Source organism: Mustelus asterias, unplaced genomic scaffold (assembly GCF_964213995.1).
Source record: "Mustelus asterias unplaced genomic scaffold, sMusAst1.hap1.1 HAP1_SCAFFOLD_581, whole genome shotgun sequence".
In the NCBI taxonomy this organism is placed as follows: Eukaryota; Metazoa; Chordata; class Chondrichthyes; order Carcharhiniformes; family Triakidae; genus Mustelus; species Mustelus asterias.
Window position 1 is genome coordinate 40,556 of NW_027590531.1, and position 26,948 is coordinate 67,503.

At 47.0% G+C, this 26,948-nt stretch overlaps 1 protein-coding gene across 1 annotated transcript in view; it reads right to left on the reverse strand.

Moving 5' to 3' along the window:
• nubp1 (nucleotide binding protein 1 (MinD homolog, E. coli)) overlaps nucleotides 1-26,948 on the reverse strand; it is a 70,540-nt gene that overhangs the window by 15,714 nt on the left and 27,878 nt on the right. Inside the window, exons 4-5 of the mRNA XM_078205133.1 lie at nucleotides 14,598-14,666; nucleotides 3,520-3,552 (exon numbers count right to left, since the gene is read on the reverse strand). Coding sequence (XP_078061259.1) covers nucleotides 3,520-3,552; nucleotides 14,598-14,666 — 102 coding nt within the window. The remainder of the gene's footprint in view (nucleotides 1-3,519; nucleotides 3,553-14,597; nucleotides 14,667-26,948) is intronic.

The window sequence follows — 26,948 nt, forward strand, 5'->3', positions numbered from 1 at the left end:
ATTTGCAAGTCAGGATAGTGAATAGCTTGGAGGGGAACCTCCAGGTGGTGGTGTTCCCATGCGTCTGCTGTTCTTGTCCTTCTAGATGGTAGTGTTTGTGGGTTTAGAACATAGAACATTACAGCGCAGAACAGGGGTTTAGCAGGGTAAATATGTGGGGCTATGGGAATAGGGCCTGGGTGGGATTGTGGTCGGTGCAGACTCGATGGGCTGAATGGCCTCCTTCTGCACTGTAAGGATTCTATGGTTCTATGGACATTTTAAGATGTTGCGCCGACCAGTGAAACCAATCTAAAGCCCATCTAACCTACACTATTCCAATATCATCCATTTGTTTATCCAATGACCATTTAAATGCCCTTAATGTTGCCCTTAATGTTTGGAAGGTGCTGTTGAAGGAGCCTTGGTGAGTTCCTGCACCTTGTAGATGGTACGCACTGGTGCCACTGTGGGAGTGATTGTTTGTGGATGGGACGCCAAACAAGCTTTGCCCTGGACGATTAACAAACTAAAAGTGGTTGGAAAGTGGGTAAGTGAACTGAACATCAAAATGCTCATCCATTATAATATGTTGGGAACTACTTATTTAGAAATGCACAGTTTATAATATTAACATATTATGGGGTGGCACAGTGGTTAGCACTGCTGCTTCACAGCGTCAGGGACCCGGGTTCGATTCCAGCCTCGGGTCACTATCTAGGTGGAGTTTGTACATTCTCCCCGTGTCTGCATGGGTTTCCTCCGGGTGCTCCGGTTTTCTCCCACAGTCCAAAGATGTATGGGTTAGGTTGATTAGTCATACTAAATTGACCCTAGTTTCAGGGGTTTAGCAGGGTAAATATGTGGGGCTATGGGAATAGGGCCTGGGTGGGATTGTGGTCGGTGCAGACTCGATGGGCTGAATGGCCTCCTTCTGCACTGTAGGGATTCTATGGTTCTATGGACATTTTAATATTTTTGGTCAATTTTGTGCCAATGAGTGCAATCAAAATGGGTTCGCAATTTTCCATTCAGTATCAAACTCACAGAATAAAAGGCAAAGTAGGCACTTGGATAAGAAATTGGCCAAATGACAGGAAACAGGGAATGGTGATAAACGGTTGTTTTTCAGATTGGAGGGAGGTTTATAGTGGAGTTCCCCAAGACTCAGTGTTGGGACCCTTGGTCTTCCTGATATATATTAACGACCTTGACTGCGGTGTGTGGGGCAGGATTTGAAAATCTGCGGATGGTATGAAGAGAGGAAACAGAGTCAACTGTGATGAGGATAGTATTGAACTTGAAAAGAACAAGGGCATGTCAGTGGATTGGGCAGACAAGTGGCAGATGAAGTTCAATGCAGAGAAGAATGAGGTGATGCAATTTGGCAGGAAGAGTGTGGAGAGACAGTATAAAGTAAAGGGAGAAACTCTGAAGGAGGTGTAGGAACATAGGGACCTCAGTGTATATGCTCGGAAGTAATTGGAAATGGCAGGACATGTTGAGAGAGTATTTAATAAACCATCTGCTCCCTTGGTTTTATTATTAGGGGCATTGAGTACAAGAGTAAGGAGGTCATGTTGAACTTGTTTAAGACACTAGTTAGGCCTCATCCGGAGTACTGCATCCAGTTCTGGGCGCCATAATTGAGGAATGATATGAAGGAATTTGAGGGAGTACAGAGGGGGTTCACATTCAGATAAACAACTCTAGCTATGAGGATGGATTGGAGAGGTTGGGACTGTTTTCCATGGAGAAAAGAAGGCTGAGAGGAGACCTTGATAGAGATATTTGAGATCCTGAGGGAAATAGACAGGGTAGATAGCGAGAAAATGTTCCCACTCAAGAGAGCATCAAGAACTGGAAAGCAGATTGAAAATAATGGGCAATGGGAGTAAATGGGACGTGAGGAAATCTTTTTCACCCAGCGGGCGTTGGAGTCTGGAACCAACTTCCTGAGGTGGTGGTAGAAACAGGTTCTTTTTTAAAATTCATTTGTGGGACATGGGCGTCGCTGGCTGGCCAGCATTTATTGCCCATCCCTAGTTGCCCGAGGGCAGTTGAGAGTCAACCATATTGCTGTGGTTCTGGAGTCACATGTAGGCCAGACCAGGTGAGGACAGTAGATTTCCTTCCCTAAAGGACATTAGTGAATCAGATGGGTTTTTCTGACAATCGACAATGGTTTCATGGTCATCAGTAGATTCTCAATTCCGGATATTTTTTATGGAATTCAAATTCCACCATCTGCCGGGGCTGGATTCGAACCCGGGTCCCCAGAACATTAAGTTTAAAGTAAAGTTTATTTATTAGTCACAAGTAGGCTTACATTAACACTGCAATGAAGTTACTGTGAAATTCCCCTAGTTGCCACATTCTGGCGCCTATTCGGGTCAATGCACCTAACCAACATGTCTTTTGGAGTGTGGGAGGGAACCGGAGCACTTGGAGGAAACCCACGCAGACACGGGAAGGACGTGCAAACTCCACACAGACAGTGACCCAAGCAGGGAATCAAACCCGGGTATCTGGCGCTGTGAGGCAGCAATGCTAACCACTGTGCCACCGTGCCGCCCCATTAGCTGAGTTTCTGGATTAATAGTCCAGCGATAATACCATTAGGCCATCGCCCAGGTTCGATCGAGATATTCAAAAGGGAATCAGATTGCTATCCGAAAAGAAAGAATGTGCAAGGTTACGGGGAAAAAGCAGGGGAGTGGACTGGGTAGAATGCTCGTCCAGCGAGCCAGTGCAGACCTGATGGGCTGAATGGCCTCCTTCTGCATTGTAAAGATTCTGTGAAACTTTTTCTAAAGCTATCTATATAGCAATGAGCTGGAAGCAACCAAATGCACCCACAGTCCACAGAAAATTATGTTTTGTATTTGTCACACCAGATAACCCAGTTGTCAGAGAGGTGCCATCAACTGAATGTGAATCTGTGGAAAGTCCTGTGTTCCGACCCCGCGCTGCTGGACAATGAAAAAACAAGACACCCACCACTTACACTTCCATCATACTGCTCCTCAAGGCTCCTTTACATTCTTTCGACCTGGATCAAAATGTATTTTCACCACATGCTCTGCGTCACAACTTTATGATTAGGTCTGTAATCAAAAGTGTTCTTTGACTTGACGTCAGAAATGGGCCTACAGTCAAGGTTAAGCTGTTCTTCATTATCTCTTGGGAGTCTAGTTATAGAGTCTTACAGCACAGAGAGAGAGAGAGGCCCTTCAGCCCATCGTGCCTGCGCCAGCCATCCAGCAGCTATCTATTCTAATCCCATTTTCCAGCACTTGATCCGAAGCCTTGTATGCCATGGCGCTTCAAGTGCTCATCTAAATGCTCAGAGTTCAGAAGCTTGGGATTGGAAGAGGGGTCCCACACTTCCATCAGAGAATCTTATCTGATGGGAGCCCGGGGTGGGATGAAGATAAATCTAAAACAGTGTAATCTCAATTCTCCAATCTGCACTCTCATCGGACACAACTGCAGGCTCAACCCGGTGGCCTGCTGGTAATTAACTAAAGCAATACTTACCACGAGAGACCATCCTGACGCACTCTGGTGTACCTGGAAGAGCAGAGGGGATAGAGAGGATTTAGTTCACATATTTTGTTTTCAATCGTTACCAGCGATGATTTGGGATTAATTTAAATCAACACATCTGTTATAATAAAGGTTGGGGTTATGTGAAAGGGAAAGATTCTTTTGCTGCTGTAACCTGTGTCCGTGACCATGTTATTTTGTTGCTGTTTCATCCAACTGTTAATCCTTAATAGTTTGTTGATTAATTGTCTATTTTTTCCCTATCTGACACTTTCCTTTTGTACACTGTGCCAGTTACAGGTCAGATCCAGGGAGGGGAACGAAAATATAATGAAGAATGGATAAGCCCATGTATACATTGCAGTGCTGTCAGAAATCTGGAACCAAAAATTAACTTTAAAACTTTAAAAAATAATATTATTAGTCACAAGTAGGCTTACATTAACACAGCAATGAAGTTACTGTGGAATTTCCCTAGTTGCCACAGTCCAGCGCCTGCTCGGGTCAACGCGCCTAACCAACACGTCTTTCAAACAGTGGGAGGAAACCGGAGCACCCGGAGGAAACCCACGCAGACACGGGGAGAACGTGCAGACTCCGCACAGACAGTGACCCAAGCCGGGAATTGAACCCGGGTCCCTGGCGCTGTGAGGCAGTAGTGCTAACCACTGTGCCGCCCCTAATTGGTTCTTACGATATTTTTCTCATTACCATGCAGTGATTGTACAACTCAAGGGTTTGCTGGATGGCTTCACTGGGCATCAAGAATAAACTAATACTGTGGGGCAGGTGTCGCGTGTCGACCAGTCAGGGTAAGAATTGCAGGGTCCCTTCCTTGCAGGGCATCGGTGGAGATTTTCATAGAAACCTGACAGTGCAGAAGGAGTAAGAAGTTTAACAACACCAGGTTAAAGTCCAACAGGTTTATTTGGTAGCAAAAGCCACACAAGCTTTCGGAGCTCTAAGCCCCTTCTTCAGGTGAGTGGGAATTCTGTTCACAAACAGAGCATATAAAGACACAAACTCAATTTACATGAATAATGGTTGGAATGCGAATACTTACAACTAATCAAGTCTTTAAGAAACAAACAAACTTGATTAGTTGTAAGTATTCGCATTCCAACCATTATTCATGTAAATTGAGTCTGTGTCTTTATATGCTCTGTTTGTGAACAGAATTCCCACTCACCTGAAGAAGGGGCTTAGAGCTCCGAAAGCTTGTGTGGCTTTTGCTACCAAATAAACCTGTTGGACTTTAACCTGGTGTTGTTAAACTTCTTACTGTGTTTACCCCAGTCCAACGCCGGCATCTCCACATCAGTGCAGAAGGAGGCCATTTGGCCCATCAAGTCTGCACCGACCACAATCCCACCCAAACCCTATCCCCCATAACCGTATGCATTTACCCTAGCTAGTCCTCCTGACACTAAGGGACAATTTAGCATGGCCAATCCACCTAACCCGCACATCTCTGGACTGTTTTACAACAGGTTGGCAGCTTCTGTAGTCCCTCTCTTCTGATCAGGATGGACCCACGCACAGAGTGTTTAACCATCTCTTTTTAATTTTGCATCGCTCCATAACCAACTCTCTGTCTAGCTATTTTTTAACCGTATTAATGGATACTTTCACTCACTCCAGTGAGACTCTGTCAAAGAACAAAGAACAAAGAACAAAGAACAATACAGCACAGGAACAGGCCCTTCGGCCCCCCAAGCCCGCGCCGCTCCCCGGTCCAGGATTGAATCCTGAATCCAGGATCCCCGCCCAATTTTCCAGCCTATCTACATACCAATATCCTATCCACCGAGCTGTCCCTCACAGCTACGATGCTTTGTTCATTACAACCTATTAACTCACCCCCACCCCCCCATTCCAGACCATGTGATCTCCAGGGAGAGGCGAAAACCCAGAGTGAAAAACCCCAGGGCCAATATGGGGAAAAAAAATCTGGGAAATTCCTCTCCGACCCCCTAAGGCGATCGAAACGAGTCCAGGAGATCACAATGGCCCCGATCGGAAAATGCTTCCCAACCCTAGTCATTTCCACTTCCACGAACACCATATGAATTCCCTGCCCCCGAGACAGGTTCCCAACTATCCGCAGTCTCACTCTGTACTGGCACCAGCAAGATGATCATAGAATGAAGCCTTGAAACGAGAAACCAGGAACAATTAGCCCGCGCCGCTCCCTGGTCCAAACTAGACCACTCTTTTGTATCCCTCCATTCCCACTCCGTTCATATAGCTGTCTAGATAAGTTCTATGTTGCGCCAATTACTCCGCATAACTTTCTAGATTCTGTTGCAATGTTCTCTGCCCTTTCCAGGTCTCCATTTGCCATTTGTATCTATGGGCTGTGGGCTCTGGCTTCACATGCGCGGCCAACCATGACCTCGAGCTGGCCCCCAGGCAGTGCAGGGAGGGGGTAGCACTCTGGATCCACTCACTCTTCAGGGCTGCACTTCACTGGATAACCAGGATTCCCACACAGGAACCAATCGGTGTTGGGATCCACAAACCCGGTGAGTCGGGGCCTCAAATATTATTTCAGACCTGGGGGAACTGCAGGAGATTTCACAACAAGCCAATCAGAACGCAGAAACTGGGACAGCGAATCAGCCGGAGTTGCTGATTTGGCCAAAAAAGGTTCTGGCGTCGGCGAATCGCTCATTAGAGACGGAGCAGCTTTGTCACGTGACTTGACAAAACATCAACGTGACGTTAGGGACACAGCGTTTGCAATACCGAGATATCGCAGTGAAGGCCCACAGATATAGAATCCCGGTGCAGGAGGAGGCTAATTGGTCCATCGAGCCTGCACCAACAACAATCCCACCCAGGCCCTATCCCTGTAACCTCTGACACTAAGTGGCCAATCAACCTAACCCGCCCATCTTTGGAGTGGGAGGAAACCGGAGCAAACCCACGCAGACACGGGGAGAATGTGCAAGCTCCACTCAAACAGTAACTCAAGACCAGAATCAAACCGGGGTTTCTGGCGCAGTGAAGCAGCAGTGCTAAACACTGTGCCACGGTGCTGTACAAGTACAGCTACCAAGTGCCATATTGATTGTAAAAGCAGGAGGCAAAAAATGTTTCTTGGGTGGGATGGATCTTTAGGGATGAAATGAAAGACAGGTTCTGATGTTAAGTTTACTCACCGCTTGCTATCTCCACACAGTACAGGGCGGTACTCAGTAAAGCAAACGGGATGCTAGGATATATTGTCGCAACCATTCAGTTCAAATACCCAGAGGTTATGGTGAAGCTCGTGGTCAGGTAAACATCGAGTACTGTGCTCGGTTCTGGTCGCGACACAGGGAACCACCCTCTCACTATAAAGGAAGAGGCATAGAAACATAGAAGATAGGAGCAGGAGGAGGCCATTCGGCCCTTCAAGCCTGCTCCGCCATTCATCACGATCATGGCTGATCGTCCAACTCAATAGCCTAATCCTGCTTTCTCCCCATAAGCTTCGATCCCATTCACCCCAAGTGCTATATCCAGCCGCCTCTTGAATACATTCAATGTTTTGGCATCAACTACTTCCTGTGGTAATGAATTCCACAGGCTCACCACTCATTGGGTGAAGAAATGTCTCCTCATCTCCGTCCTAAATGGTCTACCCTGAATCCTCAGACTGTGACCCCTGGTTCAGGACACGCCCACCCTTGGGAACATCCTCCCTGCATCTACCCTGTCTCGTGCTGTTAGAATTTTATAAGTCTCTATGAGATCCCCCCTCATTCGTCTGAACTCCAGCGAAAACAATCCTAACCTGGTCAATCTCTCCTCATACATCAGTCCCGCCATTCCCGGAATCAGCCTGGGAAACCTTCGCTGCACTCCCTTGAGAGCAAGAACATGCTTCCTCAGAAAAGGGGACCAAAACTGCACACAATACTCTAGGTGTGGCCTCACCAAGGCCCTGTATAATTGCAACAACACATCCCTGCTCCTGTACTCAAAAACTCTCTCAAAGAAGGCCAACATACCATGAGGCTGATATCCAGCTTTGGAGCTGTGAGGAATGACTCAGTAAAGTGGGAGAGAGGGTGATTAAAAGGGCATGCAGGACGGAGAAAGGGATATCCAGAAAAATACTTTTAACCAACACAAGGCACAAGTGAATCTGTGGAACTGTTGGCGGCAGAAGGCTGTGGAGGCCAGGTCATTGAGTGTCTTTAAGACGGAGATAGGTAGGTTCTTGATTAATAAGGGGATCAGGGGTTATGGGGAAAAGGCAGGAGAATGGAGATGAGAAAAATATCAGCCATGATTGAATGACGGGGCAGACTCGATGGGCCGAGTGGCCTCATTCTGCTCCTGTGTCTTGTGGTCTAATTTAACAACTGTTAAATGAAAATGCCAAAGAGCAATTCTTTATGTAACAAGCCGTCAAAGCTGTCGGAGAAGGTGGCTGGAGGCAGTTTACAGGACATCTCGGACACCCAACTAACTGCTGTAACGTGGAGATGTGTTGACACTGAGAGAGGATCGGATCCAATGGGCCAAAGATCCTTCTTCATCCAAACCAAGCTCATGTCACAAGGATTGCCTCCAGTTACACGATGTACTTTCTTAATGCAGTAATTTATCATTTTGTCTGCCTTCAAATATGTAAACTAATTTGGCCACAAACCACTCCTTGTCTTGGGGCCTGCGCAGACAATCAGCTTGTAACCTAATCCACTAAATTAGAGTTTAACCAATTTAAGTATCTACTCCAATCCAAAACAAGAAATTCAAAACAGCAGTTTCAGAACAAACTACCCTTTGTGCGAAAGCAGAACCATTTAAAAAAACTCATAATTATATACTCCTGATAGTTATAAGTAAACGGATTTCTGTTTAATAGGAGTCCCCGCAGGGCACAGGAAAGAAGAAACCAGAAATTTTAGAAATATTCACTAAATCTGTTCATAAAATATTGCGGTGGGGTTAGTAAGGAAACAAAATATTCTCAGGAGATTGTCCATCCATATTGCATTTCTGATCTGCGCAGGTACTGCAGCTGGACAGCAGATGGTGCTGCTGAGCTGTCAATCCCTTCCATTGCTACCACAAATTGAGACAGTTCAGTGCCAAATTCAGTTTTAAAGTTTATTCATTAGTGTCACAAGTAAGGCTTACATTAACACTGCAATGAAATTAGTGTGAAAATCCCCTAGTTGCCACACTCTGGCATCTGTTCGGGTACACTGAGGGAGAATTTAGCATGGCCAATGCACCTAACCAGCACATCTTTCAGACTCTGGGAGGAAACCGGAGTACCCGGAGGAAACCCACGCAGACATGGGGAGAACGTGCAGACTCCGCACAGACAGTGACCCAAGCCGGGAATCGAACCCAGGTCCCTGGTGCTGTGAGGCAGCAGTGCTAACCACTGTGCCAATGTGCCACCTCACAAAATAGAGTCATAGAATCCCTACAGCGCAGAAAGAGGCCATTCGGCCCATCGAGTCTGCACCGACAACAATCCCACCCAGGCCCTATCCCCGTAACCCCACGTATTTACCCTGCTAACCCCCCTGACACTAAGAGACAATTTAGCATGGCCAATCAACCTAACCCGCACATCTTTTGGACTGTAGGAGGAAACCGGAGCACCCGGAGGAAACCCACGCAGACACGGGGAGAACGTGCAGACTCCACACAGACAGTGACCCAAGGCTGGAATTAAAGCTGGGTCCCTGGCACTGAGAGGTAGCAGTGATAACCGCTGTGCCACCGTGCCACCCAATACTATTTGGTCCAATTAACCTTCTCTTAATGGAAACGGCTCAAGGCAAATTTATGCAGAGCAGTTTATAAATAGAACTGATTCCATTTGTCCTGGCTAGGTTGGAAATCCGAAATACTTTACAACCAGCAAGAGTATTTTGAGGTGTGGTTACTGTAGGAAAGTTGGCAGCCAACTTGTGCACAGGAAGCTCCCACAAAGAGAATGTGAAAATGGCCAGAGAATCTGATGTCGATTGAGAGATAACTGTTTCCCAGAAAATTGGAATAACTCAATTGCTCTGATCCGAAACAGCGCTGGGGGTCTTTGCGAATCAGCCGGAAGGGCATTCTGGTCCTCAGTTTAACTGGTCATCGTCGACAGGGCAGCATCCCCTTAGTACTGCACTGGACCGTCAGCCTGGATTTCTCTACTCAACTCGCCCGAGTGAAACTTTTTTTCATTCATTCATTGGACATGGGCATCCCTGACTGGCCAGCATTTATTCCCATCCCTAGTTCACCTTGGAAGGCAGTTGAGAGTCAACCAGTGGCTCTGGAGTCACATGTAGGCCAGACCAGGTAAGGACGGCAGATTTCCTCCCCTAAAGGACATTAGTGAACCAGATGGGATGGTTTCATGATCATCAGTAGATTCTTAATTCCAGATAATTTTATTTATTGAACTCAAATTCTGCCGTGGTGGGATTCGAACCCGGGTCCCCAGAACATTAGCTGAGTTTCTGGATTAATAGCCCGGCGATAATATCACTAGGCCATCGCCTCCCCCTTCAACACACAACCCTCAGACCCAGAGACAGATGTGCTACCAACTGAGCCACGGCCGACACACCAAGGTGACACCAGTGAAAGGAGAATTGTGTTACACTGCCTCGTTCCCTTAACAGGTTAACGATTCAATTATAGTAATTGGACACTTTGAGATGATTCAGCCTTCCACGTCAGCACTGCCGGTACGTCCTCCTTTTTTACCTAGCCAAGGATTCCGCCCTCACCATGGTTGTTGAGTGTCTTTGATCATATCCATCCCGTTTCCCGAACTTCTATTCCCACCTCTTCCCTGAACCATGAGCGGGCTCCCGTTGTCATGGTGATAAGAGCTTCACAGCAGAGAGAGAGGCTGTTCGGCCCATCATGTCTGCACTGGCCGTCAATCGCCTTTCTATTCTAATCCCATTGGTCCGTAGCCTTGTATGCTGTGGCGTTTCAAGTGCTCATCTAAATGTTTCTTAAATGTTGTGAGCGTTCCCGCCTCTCCCACCCTTTCAGGCAGCGGGTTCCCAATTCCCACCACCCTCTGGGTGAAAATGTTTTTCCTCACATCTCTCTAAATTTCTACCCCCTCGTTACTGACCCCTCTACTAATGGGAAAAGCACCTTCCTATTTACCCTATCCATGTCCCCAATAAATTTTGTACATGTTCCACTCCTTCAGCTTCCGGGTTCAACAGATAAACCTCCACCATTTCCGTCACCTCCAGCGTGACACCACCACCAAACAGATCTTCTCCTCCCTTTCAGCTTTCCAAAAGGGCTTTGCATAATCTCCTCCCCCATCGTCAGAGGCCCGGAACATTCTTTCCAGATGATACAGCAATTCGCAGTATACTTCTTTTGATTTAGTGTAATCGGCGCTCACAGTGTGGTCTGCCCGACGTGGGAGACCAAAAAAGGATGGGTTGACTGTTTCGCAGAGCTCCACAGGCCCGGCCCCAAGGTTTCCTGGCCATTCCTGCTCATTTCCATTCTCCATCTTGCTCTCTCTGTCCTCGTCTTCCTGCGCTTGTCCAATAAAATTCAGCGTGACCGCGAGGGACAGCACCTCAACTTTCAATCTGGCACTCTGCAGCCGTCCGACTCAACATTCGAGTTCAACAATTTCAGACGGTAACTTCAACCCCTGTTTGGTTCCTTCACCGTGGCTGGTTTAAGTTTTACTCTAGTTTTTCTCTCTTTTTTTTTGCTTTCATCTTTTTGCTCCTTTACTTGTCCCATTACTGCTCCCTGTTGGCATTTAATTTCTAGGTGCATTGGCAATCCAGCCTCCCATCCATTGGCTCTGTCTACACTTCCCGCTGCCTCGGCAAAGCAGCCAGCATAATTAAGGACCCCACGCACCCCGGACATTCTCTCTTCCACCTTCTTCCGGTGGGAAAAAGATACAAAAGTCTGAGGTCACGTACCAACCCACTCAAGAACAGCTTCTTCCCTGCTGCCGTCAGACTTTTGAATGGACCTACCTTGCATTAAGTTGATCTTTCTCTGCACCCTAGCTATGACATTAACACTATATTCTGCACTCTCTCCTTTCCTTCTCTATGAATGGTATGCTTTGTCTGTATAGCGCGCAAGAAACAATACTTTTCACTGTATCCCAATACATGTGACAATAATAAATCAAATCAAATCATGCTAAATTCTCCCTCAGTGTACCCGAACAGGCACCAGAGTGTGGCGACTAGGGAATTTTCACAGTAACTTCATTGCGGCGTTAATGTAAGCCTATTTGTGACACTAATAAATAAACTTAAATTCCTGTCTTTCACCCTGTCACAAATCTTCCCCTTCATTCTGTTTCCCCCACCCTCCCCTCCCTGTTACTGCACACAACCGATCACATTTCTCATGTTATCCAGCTCTGATGAAAGGTCGTTAACTCTTGTTTCTCTCGCCACAGATGCTGCCACAGCTGTTGAGTGTTTCTGATCTTTTCTGTTTTTGTGAATACCTTTCTGTAAATGTGTCGGTGAGGAGGCTGGCTAACAACAGGGCTTGTCTCGTCCGAATCAGGCAGGAACTTACCGGCATCACTCTCAAAGACTCAAATAGAAAACAACCACACAAGTGGCCCGGTGGCACAGTGGTTAGCACTGCTGCCTCACAACGCCAGGGGCCCGGGTTCGATTCCGGCCTCGGGTCACTCTCTGTGTGGAGTTTGCACATTCTTCCCGTGTCTGCGTGGGTTTCCTCCGGGTGCTCCGGTTTCCTCCCACACTCCAAAGACGTGCGAGTTAGGCGGATTGGCCATGAGAAATTACCCTTTAGTGTCAGGGGGACTAGCTAGGGTAAATACATAGGGTTAGGGGGATAGGGCCTGGGTAGGATTGTTGTCGGTGCAGGCTCGATGGGCCGAATGGCCTCTTTCTGCACTGTAGGAATTCAATGATTCAGTGACTGCCTTTTAGCAAGAATCCAATCTAAAAGACTGAATCCACCAGTCACTCAATAACCAAAGGAATTTCCAACATTGTAACTGACGACATTTTGAAAGTATTTACTTGGCTGTGGGAAACTCAGAAGTTATGCACAGCACTGTATAAATATGCCATATCGATGCGAGTCTATTTTCTCTCCAGTCGGGACACTCTCTGGCTGTTCCAGCCCACTTTGTCCTTGCTCTGGTTTAGTGTACAGCGATGAAAGAAATTCACATGGTCTTCTCCAGAGGAAAGAAAATCATTCCAATCAAACCACTCATTTTGCTACATTTCGTTTCCCGCCCACCTAAGGCCAATCCAGTCAAAGCCTCTTTTACAGTAGAGTGCGAACCTGGACTTAGAAAATAAGCAAACAAATGTGACTTGGGCTTTAACGTAGAATCCATAGAATAGAATCTTAGAATCCCTACAGTGCAGAAGGAGGCCCTTTGGCCCATCGAGTCTGCACACACAACAATCCCACCCAATCTCCATAACCCCACATATTTACCCCACTAGTCCCCTTGACACTAGGATGTTTTGGCTGTTCATGCTGGGGGTTAAACTCTCCGACCTCGTTGCAATGAGAATGTGGCATGATCAGCGGGTACGCTCACACCCTAAGGGTCAATTCAGCATGGCCAATGCACCTGACCTGCACATCGCTGGAATGTGGGGGGAAACCGGAGCTCCCGGAGGAAACCCACGCAGACACGGGGAGAATGTGTAAACTCCACAAAGGCAGTGACCCGAGGCTGGAATTGAACCTGGGTCCCTGGCGCTGTGAGGTAGCTGTGCTAACTACTGTGCCACTGCGGTCTGTCGTATTGAACAACACTACTATTGCAGTTAAGTTTATTTACTAGTGTCACAAGTCGGCTTACATTAACACTGCAATGAAGTTACTGTGAAAATCCCCTAGTCGCCACACTTCGGCGCCTGTTCAGGTACACCGAGGGAGAATTTAGCACGGCCAATCCACCTAACCAGCACATCTTTCAGACTGTGGGAGGAAACTGGAGCACCCGGAGGAAACACATGCAGACACGGTGAGAAACTCCGCACAGACAGTGACCCAAGCCGGGAATCGAACCTGGGTCCCTGGCGCTGTGAGGCAGCAGTGATAACCACTGTGCCACCATGCCGCCCCTAACTCACTGTTTAGAGGAAAAATTGTTCCGAAGTATATTCCCATTTAATTGTTCATGACCGAGCTACGGTATCATGGTGGTTATGTTATTGGACTCACCATGGTAGCTGGGGAATTTAAATTCAGTTAACTGAAGAAATAATGATGGGAAAGGTGGCCAGTAAAAGAGATTGAGGTCGACAAAGAATGGTCTATTTACAGAGTCTCGCACACTTGATGAATGTAGAAACTTTAAAGATAAACCATGCCTCCAGGGGGAGATTAACATAGACAGCCATGGCTGCCGACATTCTCTTCGGGTATGATCACTGAAGAGGAAGTAATCCGTAATGGTGATGGTTAAACTACTGGATTGGAGTTCAAACTTATCCGGTTCACTGATGTCCTTTGGGGAAGGAAATCTGCCGTCCTTATCCGGTCTGGCCTCCATGTGACTCCAGAGTCACAGCAACGTGATTGGCTCTTAAATGCCCCTCCCCCAGAAATGGCCCAGCCAGCCATTCAGAATCAGGGCTCATCACAACCTATCTCCAGGGCAGTAAACACAGGCTTTGCCAGCGACGTGTTCATCCTGGGACTGAAAATAAAATTAGTGCGCACTGATCCCATGTTCCATGACCACTTCCATCTGGGACAAGGACAGCAGATACATGGGGAACACCACCACCTACAAGTTCCCCTCCAAGACACTCACCATCCTGACTTGGAAATATATCGCCGTTTCCTCGCAATCGCTGGGTCAAAATCCTGGAATTCCCTCCCTAACGGCATTGTGGGTCAACCCACAGCAGCGATTCAAGATGGCAGCTCACCACCACCTTCTCAAGGGACAACTAGGGATGGGCAATAAATTCTGGCCTAGCCAGCGACACCCGTGTCCCACGAATGAATTAAAAATCAGCTAGAATTTTGTCCATTTGAAACAATGCTTGTTAAAGCATGCCCGATTATTGGCAATCGAGCAAATTCACTCTTACCTGCTCACCTTCCACTCCCATTATTTTTGGAATGGATGGACCACACATGTCGACATCCAGCAGGGCAACCTGTTACCAGGAAAAAATAAAGAGTGAGAAATATGCGTTTTCCAAACCGGAATATTACCCGAACACGTGAATAAAATTACAGAACATGGATACAATGCTATGAGAGTTCAAAGATCTTCCACTTATCCCCTCCAGTACAACATTCCTCCATTTCCTGGCGTGCTGTCTGTGCATTAAGTCACAGCACAGGATATTTTTGAGAGCACGCACTCCATTTTGTGACAAATACTAAATGCAAATAAAGTCTGTTTAAAACCAATGAGTGCTGAACACTAAAACACAACTGCTGGAAATACTCAGCAGGTCAGTCAGCATCTGTGGAGAGAGTGGCAGAATTAACTTTGTAGGTGTGGACCTATCATTATTCAAATAGGGGGTGGTCCGTCATGCATGTATTACGGGGCAGGTAGGACACAGGGGTCAGATAATCACCATCCTTGATTACGCCAGAAGACAGACCCCAGTACAATTCGAGAACTTGTGCCCTGGCTGGTAAGCTTGCAGCCACGCTGTCAGGGAGTACTCCTGGGAACTTAGAAAAATGCAACTTTACACTAAAATTTGCATAGATTTACTTTTCGACCCCAATTTTCAACTGCAGGGGATGAAGTGGAATTGGTCAAGAGCTTCAAATTTCGAGGTGTCCAAATCACCAACAACCTGTCCTGGTCCCTCCATGCCCACGCTACAGCTAAGAAAGCCCACTAACGCCTCTCAGGAGGCTAAGGAAATTTGGCATGTCAGCTACGACTCTCACCACCTTTTACAGATGCACCATAGAAAGCAGTCTTTCTGATTGTATCACAGTTTGGTATGCCTCCTGCTCTGACCAAGACCGAAAGGAACTACAAAAGGTCGTGAACGAAGCCCAGTCCATCACTCAAACCAGCCTCCCATCCATTGACTCTGTCTACACTTAAGAACATAAGAACATAAGAAATAGGAGCAGGAGTAGGCCATCTAGCCCCTCGAGCCTGCCCCGCCATTCAATAAGATCATGGCTGATCTGACGTGGATCAGTACCACTTACCCGCCTGATCCCCATAACCCTTAATTCCCTTACCGATCAGGAATCCATCCATCCGCGCTTTAAACATATTCAGCGAGGTAGCCTCCACCACCTCAGTGGGCAGAGAATTCCAGAGATTCACCACCCTCTGGGAGAAGAAGTTCCTCCTCAACTCTGTCTTAAACCGACCCCCCTTTATTTTGAGGCTGTGTCCTCTAGTTTTAACTTCCTTACTAAGTGGAAAGAATCTCTCCGCCTCCACCCTATCCAGCCCCCGCATTATCTTATAAGTCTCCATAAGATCCCCCCTCATCCTTCTAAACTCCAACGAGTACAAACCCAATCTCCTCAGCCTCTCCTCATAATCCAAACCCCTCATCTCCGGTATCAACCTGGTGAACCTTCTCTGCACTCCCTCCAATGCCAATATATCCTTCCTCATATAAGGGGACCAATACTGCACACAGTATTCCAGCTGCGGCTTCACCAATGCCCTGTACAGGTGCCCTGCTTTTATATTCTATCCCCCTCGCAATATAGGCCAACATCCCATTTGCCTTCTTGATCACCTGTTGTACCTGCAGACTGGGCTTTTGCGTCTCATGCACAAGGACCCCCAGGTCCCTTTGCACGGTAGCATGTTTTAATTTGTTTCCATTGAGATAGTAATCCCATTTGTTATTATTTCCTCCAAAGTGTATAACCTCGCATTTCTCAACGTTATACTCCATTTGCCATATCCTCGCCCACTCGCTCAGCCTGTCCAAATCTCTCTGCAGATCTTCTCCGTCCTCCACACGATTCACTTTTCCACTTATCTTTGTGTCGTCTGCAAACTTCGTTACCCTACACTCCGTCCCCTCCTCCAGATCATCTATATAAATGGTAAACAGTTGCGGCCCGAGTACCGATCCCTGCGGCACGCCACTAGTTACCTTCCTCCAACCGGAAAAACACCCATTTATTCCGACTCTTTGCTTCCTGTCGGATAGCCAGTCCCCAATCCACTTTAACACACTACCCCCAACTCCGTGTGCCCTAATCTTCTTCAGCAGCCTTTTATGGGGCACCTTATCAAACGCCTTTTGGAAATCCAAAAACACCGCATCCACCGGTTCTCCTCCATCAACCGCCCTCGTCACATCTTCATAAAAATCCAACATGTTCGTCAAGCACGACTTTCCCCTCATGAATCCATGCTGCGTCTGATTGATCGAACCATTTCTATCCAGATGCCCTGCTATCTCCTCTTTAATAATGGATTCCAGCATTTTCCCTACTACAGACGTTAAGCTGACCGGCCTATAGTTACCCGCCTTTTATCTCCTTCCTTTTTTAAACAGCGGCGTAACATTAGCCGTTTTCCAATCAACCGGCACTACCCCAGAATGCAACGAGTTTTGATAAATAATCACTAACGCATCCACTATTACCTCTGACATTTCTTTCAATACCCTGGGATGCATTCCATCCGGACCCGGGGACTTGTCCACCTTCAGTCCCATTAGTCTACCCAGCACTGCCTCTCTGGTAACATTAATCGTATTAAGTATTTCTCCTGCTGCCAACCCTCTATCGTTAATATTTGGCATACTATTTGTGTCCTCCACCGTGAAGACCGACACAAAAAACTTATTTAAAGACTCAGCCATATCCTCATTTCCCACTATTAACTCCCCCCTCTCGTCCTCCAAGGGTCCAACATTCACTCTAGCCACTCTATTCCTTTTTATATATTTATAAAAACTTTTACTATCATTTTTTATATTAATTGCTAGCCTAGCTTCATAGTCTAACCTTCCTTTCTTTATCGCTTTCTTAGTCTCTCTTTGTTGTTTCTTAAATTTTTCCCAATCACTTGTTTCTCCACTATTTTTGGCCACTCTGTACGCAGCTGTTTTTATTTTAATACTCTCCTTTATTTCCTTCGTTATCCACGGCTGGTTCTCCCTTTTCTTACAATCCTTGTTTTTTGCTGGAATATATTTTTGCTGAGAACTGAAAAGGATCTCCTTAAAAATCCTCCACTGTTCCTCAGCTATCCTACCTGCCAGCCTGCTCTCCCAGTCTACCTTAGCCAATTCATCCCTCATCCTATCATATTTCCCTCTGTTCAAACAGAGGACACTGGTTTGAGACCAAACTTTCTCCTCTTCCATCTGAATCAGAAATTCGACCATATTGTGGTCACTAGACCCAAGAGGGTCCTTCACAATAAGATCCTTAATTCTACCTACCTCGTTACACAATACCAGATCCAAAATAGCTCGTTCCCTCGTCGGTTCCGTAACATGCTGTTCAAGGAAACTATCCCGACAGCATTCTAAGAACTCTTCCTCCATTCCACCCTTACCGACTTGAGTCTGCCAGTCAATGTGCATGTTGAAGTCCCCCATGATTATTGCCGTTCCGTTTTTACACGCATCCCTTATCTGCTTGTTTATAGCCCTCCCCACCTCAACATTATTATTTGGGGGCCTATATACCACACCTACTAGTGTCTTTCTCCCTCTACTATTCCTCATCTCTACCCATAACGATTCCACGTTTTGTTCCTCAGAGCCTATGTCATCCCTCAGTACTACCCTGATATTATCTCTTATTAATAGCGCGACCCCACCACCTTTTCCTTCCTGTCTATTCTTCCTAAACGCCTGATACCCCTGGATATTCATCTCCCAGTCCTGGTCACCTTTCAGCCACGTTTCTGTAATGGCCACTAGATCGTACCCACTTGTGCTGATTTGCACCATCAACTCATTCACCTTGTTCCGAATGCTTCGTGCATTCAGGCAAAGTGTCCTTATTCCAGCTTTTATCTGGACCCGCTTTGATGAGTCGCGAACACCCTCTCCCTCTACTCCCTTATCTAAATTACCGCCTTCATTCACTTGCACCCTCTCCTCTACCATTAATTTTGTAATTCCCCTTACCCCTGCATCCTCCCCCCCATCAATTAGTTCCTTGATCCTAGTCAACTCTTCTAGCTCCCCTCCCCCCAACCTATCTAGTTTAAATTCTCCCCAGTAGCCTTAGCCAACCTACCGGCCAGGATATTGGTCCCCGTGTGGTTCAAGTTCCACCCGTTTTTTGTATACAGATCACCCCTGCCCCTAAAGAGGTCCCAATGGTCCAGGAACCTGAATCCCTGCCCCCTGCACCAGTCCCTCAGCCACACATTCATCCTCCACCTCACTCCATTCCTGCCCTCACCTTCCCGTGGCACAGGCAGTAATCCTGAGATTACTACCTTTGCTTTCCTCTTTCTCAGCTGTCTCCCTAATTCCCTGTACTCCCTTTTCACGACCCCTTCTCCCTTCCTACCCACATCAGCGGTACCAATATGTACCGCTACCTCAGGCTCCTCTCCCTCCCACCTCAGGATTTCCGGGACGCGACTAGCGACATCCTGGATCCCGGCCCCAGGGAGGCACTTCCTGCTGCCTCGGAAAAGCAGCCAGCATAATTAAGGATCCCACGCACCCCGGACATTCTCTCTTCCACCTTCTTCCGTCGTGAAAAAGATACAAAGGTCTGAGGTCACGTACCAACCGACTCAAGAACAGCTTCTTCCCTGCTGCCATCAGACTTTTGAATGGACCTACCTTGCACTAAGTTGATCTTTCTCTACACCCTAGCTATGACTGTAACACTACATTCTTCACTCTCTCGTTTTTTTCTCTATGAACAGTATGCTTTGTCTGTATAATGTGCAAGAAACAATACTTTCCACTGTATACTAATACATGTGACAATAATAAATCAAACCAAAGCAACAGCGGTAATGCCATCAGTGAGTTTGCATGACTGTGAAAGATGACAGAAAATCTATCCTGTTTAAAGTCGTCAAGTTTTTATCTCATTGGAACAGTACAGAAGATGGTGCTAACTACTCCAGGGCAACAAAGGATATTTGAGTTGAAGCAGGAACTCAGAGTCCAGAATCATAAGGGCGGCTTGTGTTCATTTGCACATATTTATACACAGAACACCGTGCCGATATACACTCTGGCATTGTCAAACATTGTCGATCACCAGCACAAAACACCAGCTTACAACATCATCCTGTGAGGATGCAGAGAACCTTCTTTCAAAGCCGTTTAGATGGATGCCAAGGGAGCTCACCTCTTCAAAGAGGAAACCTCCTAGAACAACCTCCAAAGAAGATTGTCTTAAAATTCAATCACAGGACCCAAGCGTCATTGGCTGGACCAATATTTAGAACAAAGAACAAAGAAAATTACAGCACAGGAACAGGCCCTTCGGCCCTCCACGCCTGCACCAACCATGCTGCCCGACTGAACTAAAACCCCCTACCCTTCCGGGGATCATATCCCTCTATTCCCATCTCACTCATGTACTTGTCAAGACACCCCTTAAAAGTCACTACCGTATCCGCTTCCACCACCTCCCCCGGCAACGAGTTCCAGGCACCCACCACCCTCTGTGTAAAAAATCTGCCTCGTACATCTCTTAAAACTTACCCCTCGCACCTTAAACCTGTGCCCCCTAGTAATTGACTCTTCCACCCTGGGAAAAAGCTTCTGACTATCCACTCTGTCCATGCCTCTCATTATCTTGTAGACTTCTATCGGGTCTCCCCTTCAACCTCCGTCGCTCCAGGGCAACTCCAGGATTTATAGCCCTTCCCTTAATCGAGTACCTTGCTCGGCCATTTCAGAGGGGCAGTTAAGAGTCAACCACATTGCTGTGGGTCTGGAGTCACATGTAGGCCAGACCGGGTAAGGACGGCAGATTTTCTTCCCTAAAAGGACATTAGAGAACCAGATGGGATTTTTTTTATTGACAATCCAGAGTTTTCCATATAATAGAATCCATAGAATTCCTACAGTGCAGAGAGAGGCCATTCGGCCCATCGAGCCTGTACCGACATAATCCACCCACATGCTTACCCTGTTAATCCTCCTGACACTAAGAGACAATTTAGCATGGCCAATCAACCTAACCTGCACATCTTTGGAGTTTTGTGGTTACCATTACTGATGGAGATCTTGTTATTCCGCATTTATATAATTAATTCCCCAGTTGCTGTGGTGGGATTTGAACTCATGTCTCTGGATCATTAGTCCGGGCCTCTGCATTACTAGCCCAATAACATAACCATTGTGCTACTGTTCCCCATACTGGAGGCCAATTTCAGGATTACTAAAAACACTTCGCTGCATAGCTCATCTATCTCTACTGTTAATTCCTTGATTCCCACCAATCAAAGAGCTGGAACTCAAGGATGAAGAACAGGAACCGTTGGTGCATATTCCCAAAATTAAGTTCAATATGAGCTAACCTGGAAAAGCCCACACCTCGCTCCCAATCCCAGCAGGAAGCGGATTCCCATGTCTCGTAGCTTAATAACAGTCAGGTAACAACAATGGAACCCTACAGCTGTGAATATCACTGCACAGAGAGGTCCCAGGTGTGGTTAGGGCAGTGGCTGAGATTAAATGTTAGCCACGGGCTGGGAGAAGGGAATAGGGATTAGGAAATTGGCCAGGGGTCCTGCCCTTACTAACTAGTGGTCGTGGTCAAAACTGCAGATACACGGAGAGGCCAGGACAGGACAGGTTGGATGAACAACCCATCAGCGCTCATTGTTGTGGTTCAGACACTTGGACAAGGTATGCACACACGAGAAAGGCTCACAAATACTGATGTGAAGTGATGCAGTTCAGCCTGAACAAGGTTTTTGTTTCAGATGTTTCTACTGTTTAATGTTCATGCTTTCTAGGCTAATTCTTCTATCCAGAGGAGGCTCCGATGGTTTTAAAAGGAGCCTTCCTTCCTACAGCACATATGATTGAATAAAAATCACCAAAGTACAGAATGAGTGTGATGCTCACAACCAGAGGTGTGACAAAACCAAATGCAGCTCAATCCTACTGACGTGGCATTGCCCGATACCAAAACTCCCAGCGTCACAGAGGCATGAATTACGGGTCAGCATCAGCATTTGAGACAATGAACGATATTCCGCTTTGAAAAAGTCGATGCCAATTTCGAAGGGGAACAGAACTTTACAGAGTTCACTTTCTAAAGATATACTTCCCCTTTTCCGATGCTTCAATGATTCATCGCTTTGCTAAAATTGCAATCACTAGGAGAAAGCTTTTCTACCAGCTACACGCACTCCTCGTGGATGAGTCAAGTGACAGTGATATTATTCAGCTGACAAAGCCACAAACTACACCAGTCAATGCTGCAGTGTGGCAAAGGAGAAATCTGTCCCTTTCCCACTCACTCTCAGGAAGTTAGCAGACACCAGCCAGCGCACTGAATACGGGTCAAAATAAATGTTTATCAGATTTCATAAGCAAGTTTTCTCCCTTAAAATATTAATTAATAAGTTGTGGTATTGGGTGACCAGGCTTGGGCCTACTAGGCGTCCTTTACGGTATGGATTCAAATCCCAATTAGATTGATAGTATGAAAGTTCCTTTCCTCGAGTTGTCAGGCACTTATCCACAAACCATTTGACGCACCGTCCGCCCACAGTCGCACCCCTCACCAAAAAAAAAATCAGAATCAGGCTTGAAGTTGGACAACTTGCTCAGAGGCTCCTTAGGTAGCACCTTCCAAACCCACAACTGCTACCATCTAGAGGGACACGAGCAGCAAAAACCTGGGAACACCATCATCTGGAGGTTCCCCTCCAAGTCACTCACCACCCTGATTTGGAAATATATCGCCGTTCCTTCACTGTAGCTGGGTCAAAATCCTGGAACTCCCTCCCTAACAGCACTGTGGGTGTACCTACGCCACACAGACTGACTGATGTCCAATAACAATCCTGGAACTCTCTCCCTAACAGCACTGTGGGTGTACCTACGGTTCAAGCACAGATTTACCACCACCATCTCAAGGGCAGTTAGGGATGGGCAATAAATGCTGGTCTGGCCAGTGATGCCCACATCCCGTAAATGAATTTTTTTAAAAAGGTACCACAAGGACAGTCAAGGTGGAACATATAAAATGTCCTGGGTGAAGCGACACTCGCTGTAGCTTTTAATGCACAGAGTGAGGGACATTTTGTACAAACAGCAGACATTTTGGAATCGACTGCGGGAGAATGGGTATGGAGGAAAAATGGTGACATTGGAGAACTTACCCAACACTGCAACAATGACTAACTCATTCCATTGGCTGTAAATTATTTTGGATTGCCCCTACATCATGATAGGTGTTATATCAACGCCAGTTCCATCTTTCATTACAGGTGATAGGCATCTAAATTCCTGTTATAACAGAGAGCTTCCAGGTTCAATCTAGGGGTTAACCGAATGGCAGCACCAACCAAACCACTCTATGCTGATAATCAGGTCCCACTGGTGCCTCAACCCATCTTCCTGGCTGCAGGCATGACATGGTCAGAACTCGTGTTATAACAGCTGGTCTGTATGGTCCATGTTACCCACTGCATTCCTCATTTAACACCCAACATTCCACACGATATTTCTCCTGTGTGAGTTCCGCTATGTTTAAGTTGAAAGTTTATTTATTAGTGTCACAAGTAGGCTTACATTAACACTGCAATGAAGTCACTGTGAAAATCCCCTAGTCGCCACACTCCGGCACCTGGTCAGGTACACCGAGGGAGAATTTAGCACGGCTGATGCACCCTAATCAGCACGTCTTCCGGACTGTGGGAGGAAACCGGAGCACCCGGAGGAAACCCATGCAGACACGGCGAGAATGTGCAGCCTCCGCACAGACAGTGACCCGAGGCCGGGAATCGAACCCGGGTCCCTGGCGCAGTGAGGGCAGCGGTGCCATGCAATGCTTTCTGAAACACAAGGCTAAATTTCCTCTCCCGGGCACCTCCGGCGATGCTTCTTAGATGGGAACAGAAGGTGGAGTTCTAGCTTCTTCAAACACAAGGACAACCTCGGAATGGGCTGGATCCTTTTCCCAGAAACACACTCCATCATTTTACTCAAACCCGTAACAATCACAAAGGAAGCTTGAGCGGTGAAGTATGAGAAACGTTGGCACTAAATCCAAGTCAGTGCTTGTGTAAATACATGCTTGGGCAGGTACCTGCTGATGTCAATCTGCTGCATTTAATTTCTACAGCAGGTTCTTTTGACAGTTAAATAGAAATATGAAAAAGCTTTGAAAGTCTATGGGGCTTCCTGTTTAATTTCTGAATCACTATCTAAACACAGTCAACCCTTAAAGAGTTTTTGACATGCCAAATACCCATTCAGTACATCGGTCAATATTTGTATAGCCATCACTCTCTCAGTTGTTTCAAACACTGAGCGATGGCAGGAACTGGGTGAGAGCCTCCAACAGAAATCGGATCACTTTTCCAGATATTGAGGCAAAAGAAAATAATGAGTTAAAAACGGAACCATTGCGGCTGCAATGCCATGCTCAGAACTCAGACTCCGATTCACCAGCAGCTAATATTCCAGGCGGAAACCAGCACCCCCAGATCCATACGCCAGTGTCATTATTTTCAGCTTTTATTTCCCTCAATGACACTTGAATGCGGGGCTTCGACTTTTTACATTTCAAACCTGCCTTGGAGTTTTACTTAAAAAGACGTTTAACCTTCTCGGCAGAAGCCTGTGTTTAGAAACAACAAACCAGAGACCTATCCCTCTTTTTATAAGCTAAACTAGACGTGCGACTTCTCCGAGGGTTTGTCTATTGAAAAAGAACATTCACTGCTTCCAGTCGACAAGAGATAGAAACTAGAAGCAGGAGTAGGCCATTCGACCCCTCGAGCCTGCTCCGCCATTCATTATGATCACGGCTGATCATCAAATTCAATATCCTGACTCCCCCCTTCCCCCCATATCTCTTGATCTCTTTAGCCCCAAGAGCTATATCTAATTTCTTCTCAAAATCACCCAACGTTTTGGCCTCAACTACATTCTGTGGGAGTGAATTCCACACATTCACCACCCTCTGGGTGAAAAGATTTCTCCTCACCTCAGTTCAAATATAACCCCTAGTTCTGGACTCCCCCATCATCGGGAACATTCTTTCTGAATCTACCCTGTCTAACCCCTGTTAGAATTTTATACGTTTCTACGAGATCCCCTCTCACTCTTCTAAACTCCAACGAATACAATCCTAACCGACTTAGTCTCTCCTCAGATGACAGACCTGCCCTCCAAGGAATCAGCCTGGTAATCCTTCGCTGCATTCCCTCTATAGCAAGGACATCCTTCCTCAGATAAGGACACCAAAACTGTACACAATACTCCAGGTGTGGCCACACCAACGCCCCATACTATTGCAGTAAAATATTACTATTCCGATACTCAAATCCTACAATGACCAAGTACAAATTGGTAACATGGCTGTCCGTGATCATTAGTGTAATGTCCATGTATTTAATTTGCTAAGCATGTTGCACACAACAGCGACCATACAGCAGAGAAGCAGGTCTCTCAGTCCACGCCATCCTTTTTCCCTCTATCGAGATAACTATTAATTTCCTCATGTGTTTATCCAGCCCTGCCTCAGCCACACGCTGTGGAAGCAGGTTCCACATTCTCACCACTCTCCAGATAAAGACATTTCTTCCAAATTCTCCATTTGATTTCTTGTTGATGCGTCTTGTATTGACGGCTTCTTGTTTCCCACACCATCAAAACATTTTGTCATTGTAAAGACCGTGACTGCTGGGTCTAAAGGCTGGGTCGGTGGCCTGCGCACATGTTGAATTGGATGATCAGCCATGATCAAGATGATTGGCGGAGCAGGCTCAAAGGGCCAAATGGCCTCCTCCTGCTTCTACGCTATCAGATCACCCCTTCGTCCTTCCCTTTTTAAGAAGGAAGTTACCCAGTCCATTCAGCCTTTCTTGGCAGGAATAACCTCGTAGTTCTGGTATCAACAAAATCAACTTTGGGAGAACACAGAATTCTATTTGGGTGTCAATGGGCCTGATTTTACCAAACGGGCGCGAAATCACGGTAAAGTCGGCGTCAGGCCTTTAATGCGATCTGCACCCGATTCCGATCAGATCACGGCTTTACCGACACCCGAGTCGGGCGCGGGTCCGGCCCGTGCCCGAATCAGGCGGCCCAACGATTTAAATGCATTTGCATGCATTTAAATCGACTTAATGAACCGCGCGCCCAACTCTACCGCCAAATCCCACTTTACCGTCTTCTGGCCGATCCGCGTCCGCGCTGTAATCGACCTGCCGAATAAAAGTCCGAAGTCGCCGCTGCAGCCTCCGAAAAGCGGGGTCAGAGACTGCAACGGTTCTCTGACCCAGGTCATCCTCTGGTCGGGGGGAGGGGGGGATGGGAGGAGGAGATGGGGTGTGACGTCTCAAACCCTGGGGGTGGGGGGGGGTGGGAGGAGAGGGGGTGTGACGTATCGTCCTCTGGTCATATCCCCCCCGCGACAAGAGGATGATCGTCAGAGAGCCGCTCTCTCCGCTTTCTGCTGTTTCTTTCTTTCGCGCCCCGGCGCACTCTGTCAGATTTTTTTCGAACTGCGCATGCGCAGTTCAGAGCTCCGATCGGTCCGCCAGCGCTAAGCCCCGCCCACAGCGCGGATCGGGCCGGAGCCGGCAAAACGCATATGGGCGCGCTGGAAAGAGGATTCCGGGCGCGGATCTATTTGACGTCCGGATTCGGCACTTAGACTCAAAATGGTAAAATTCCCCCCAATGTCTCTTGTGACAAAAAAACAATCACACTTGCAGTGCACACCTCGACCACATGATGGAACACCCAAAGCTCAGGGACCGACAGGTCTCTGCACCTTCCCGACTGCCTCACTAATTCGCTCCAATGCATTGTCCTGAATCGGAAATCCACTCAATATCAAACTCAAATAAAGTCAGTTCCTGAGGACGATATCTCTTTGCATTTTAGAATCATAGAATCACACAGTGCAGGAGAGGCCCTTCAGCCCATCGAGTCTGCACCGACACGCGAGAAACACCTGACCTCCCACCTAATCCCATCTACCAGCACTTGGCCCAGTGCCCTGAACGTTATGATGTGCCAAGTGCTCATCCAGGTGCTTTTTAAAATGATGTGAGGCATCCCGCCTCTACCACCCTCTCAGGCAGTGCGGTGGCACAGTGGTTAGCACTGCTGCTTTTCCGTGCCAGGAACCCAGGTTCAATTCCGGCCTTGGGCAACTGACTGTGAGGAGTTTGCACATTCTCCACGTGGGTTTCCTCCGGGGGCTCCAATTTCCTCCTACAGCCCAAAGATACGCATGTTAGGTTGTTCGCCATGATTGGTTGTCCCTTCGTGTCAGGGGGATTAGGAGGGCAA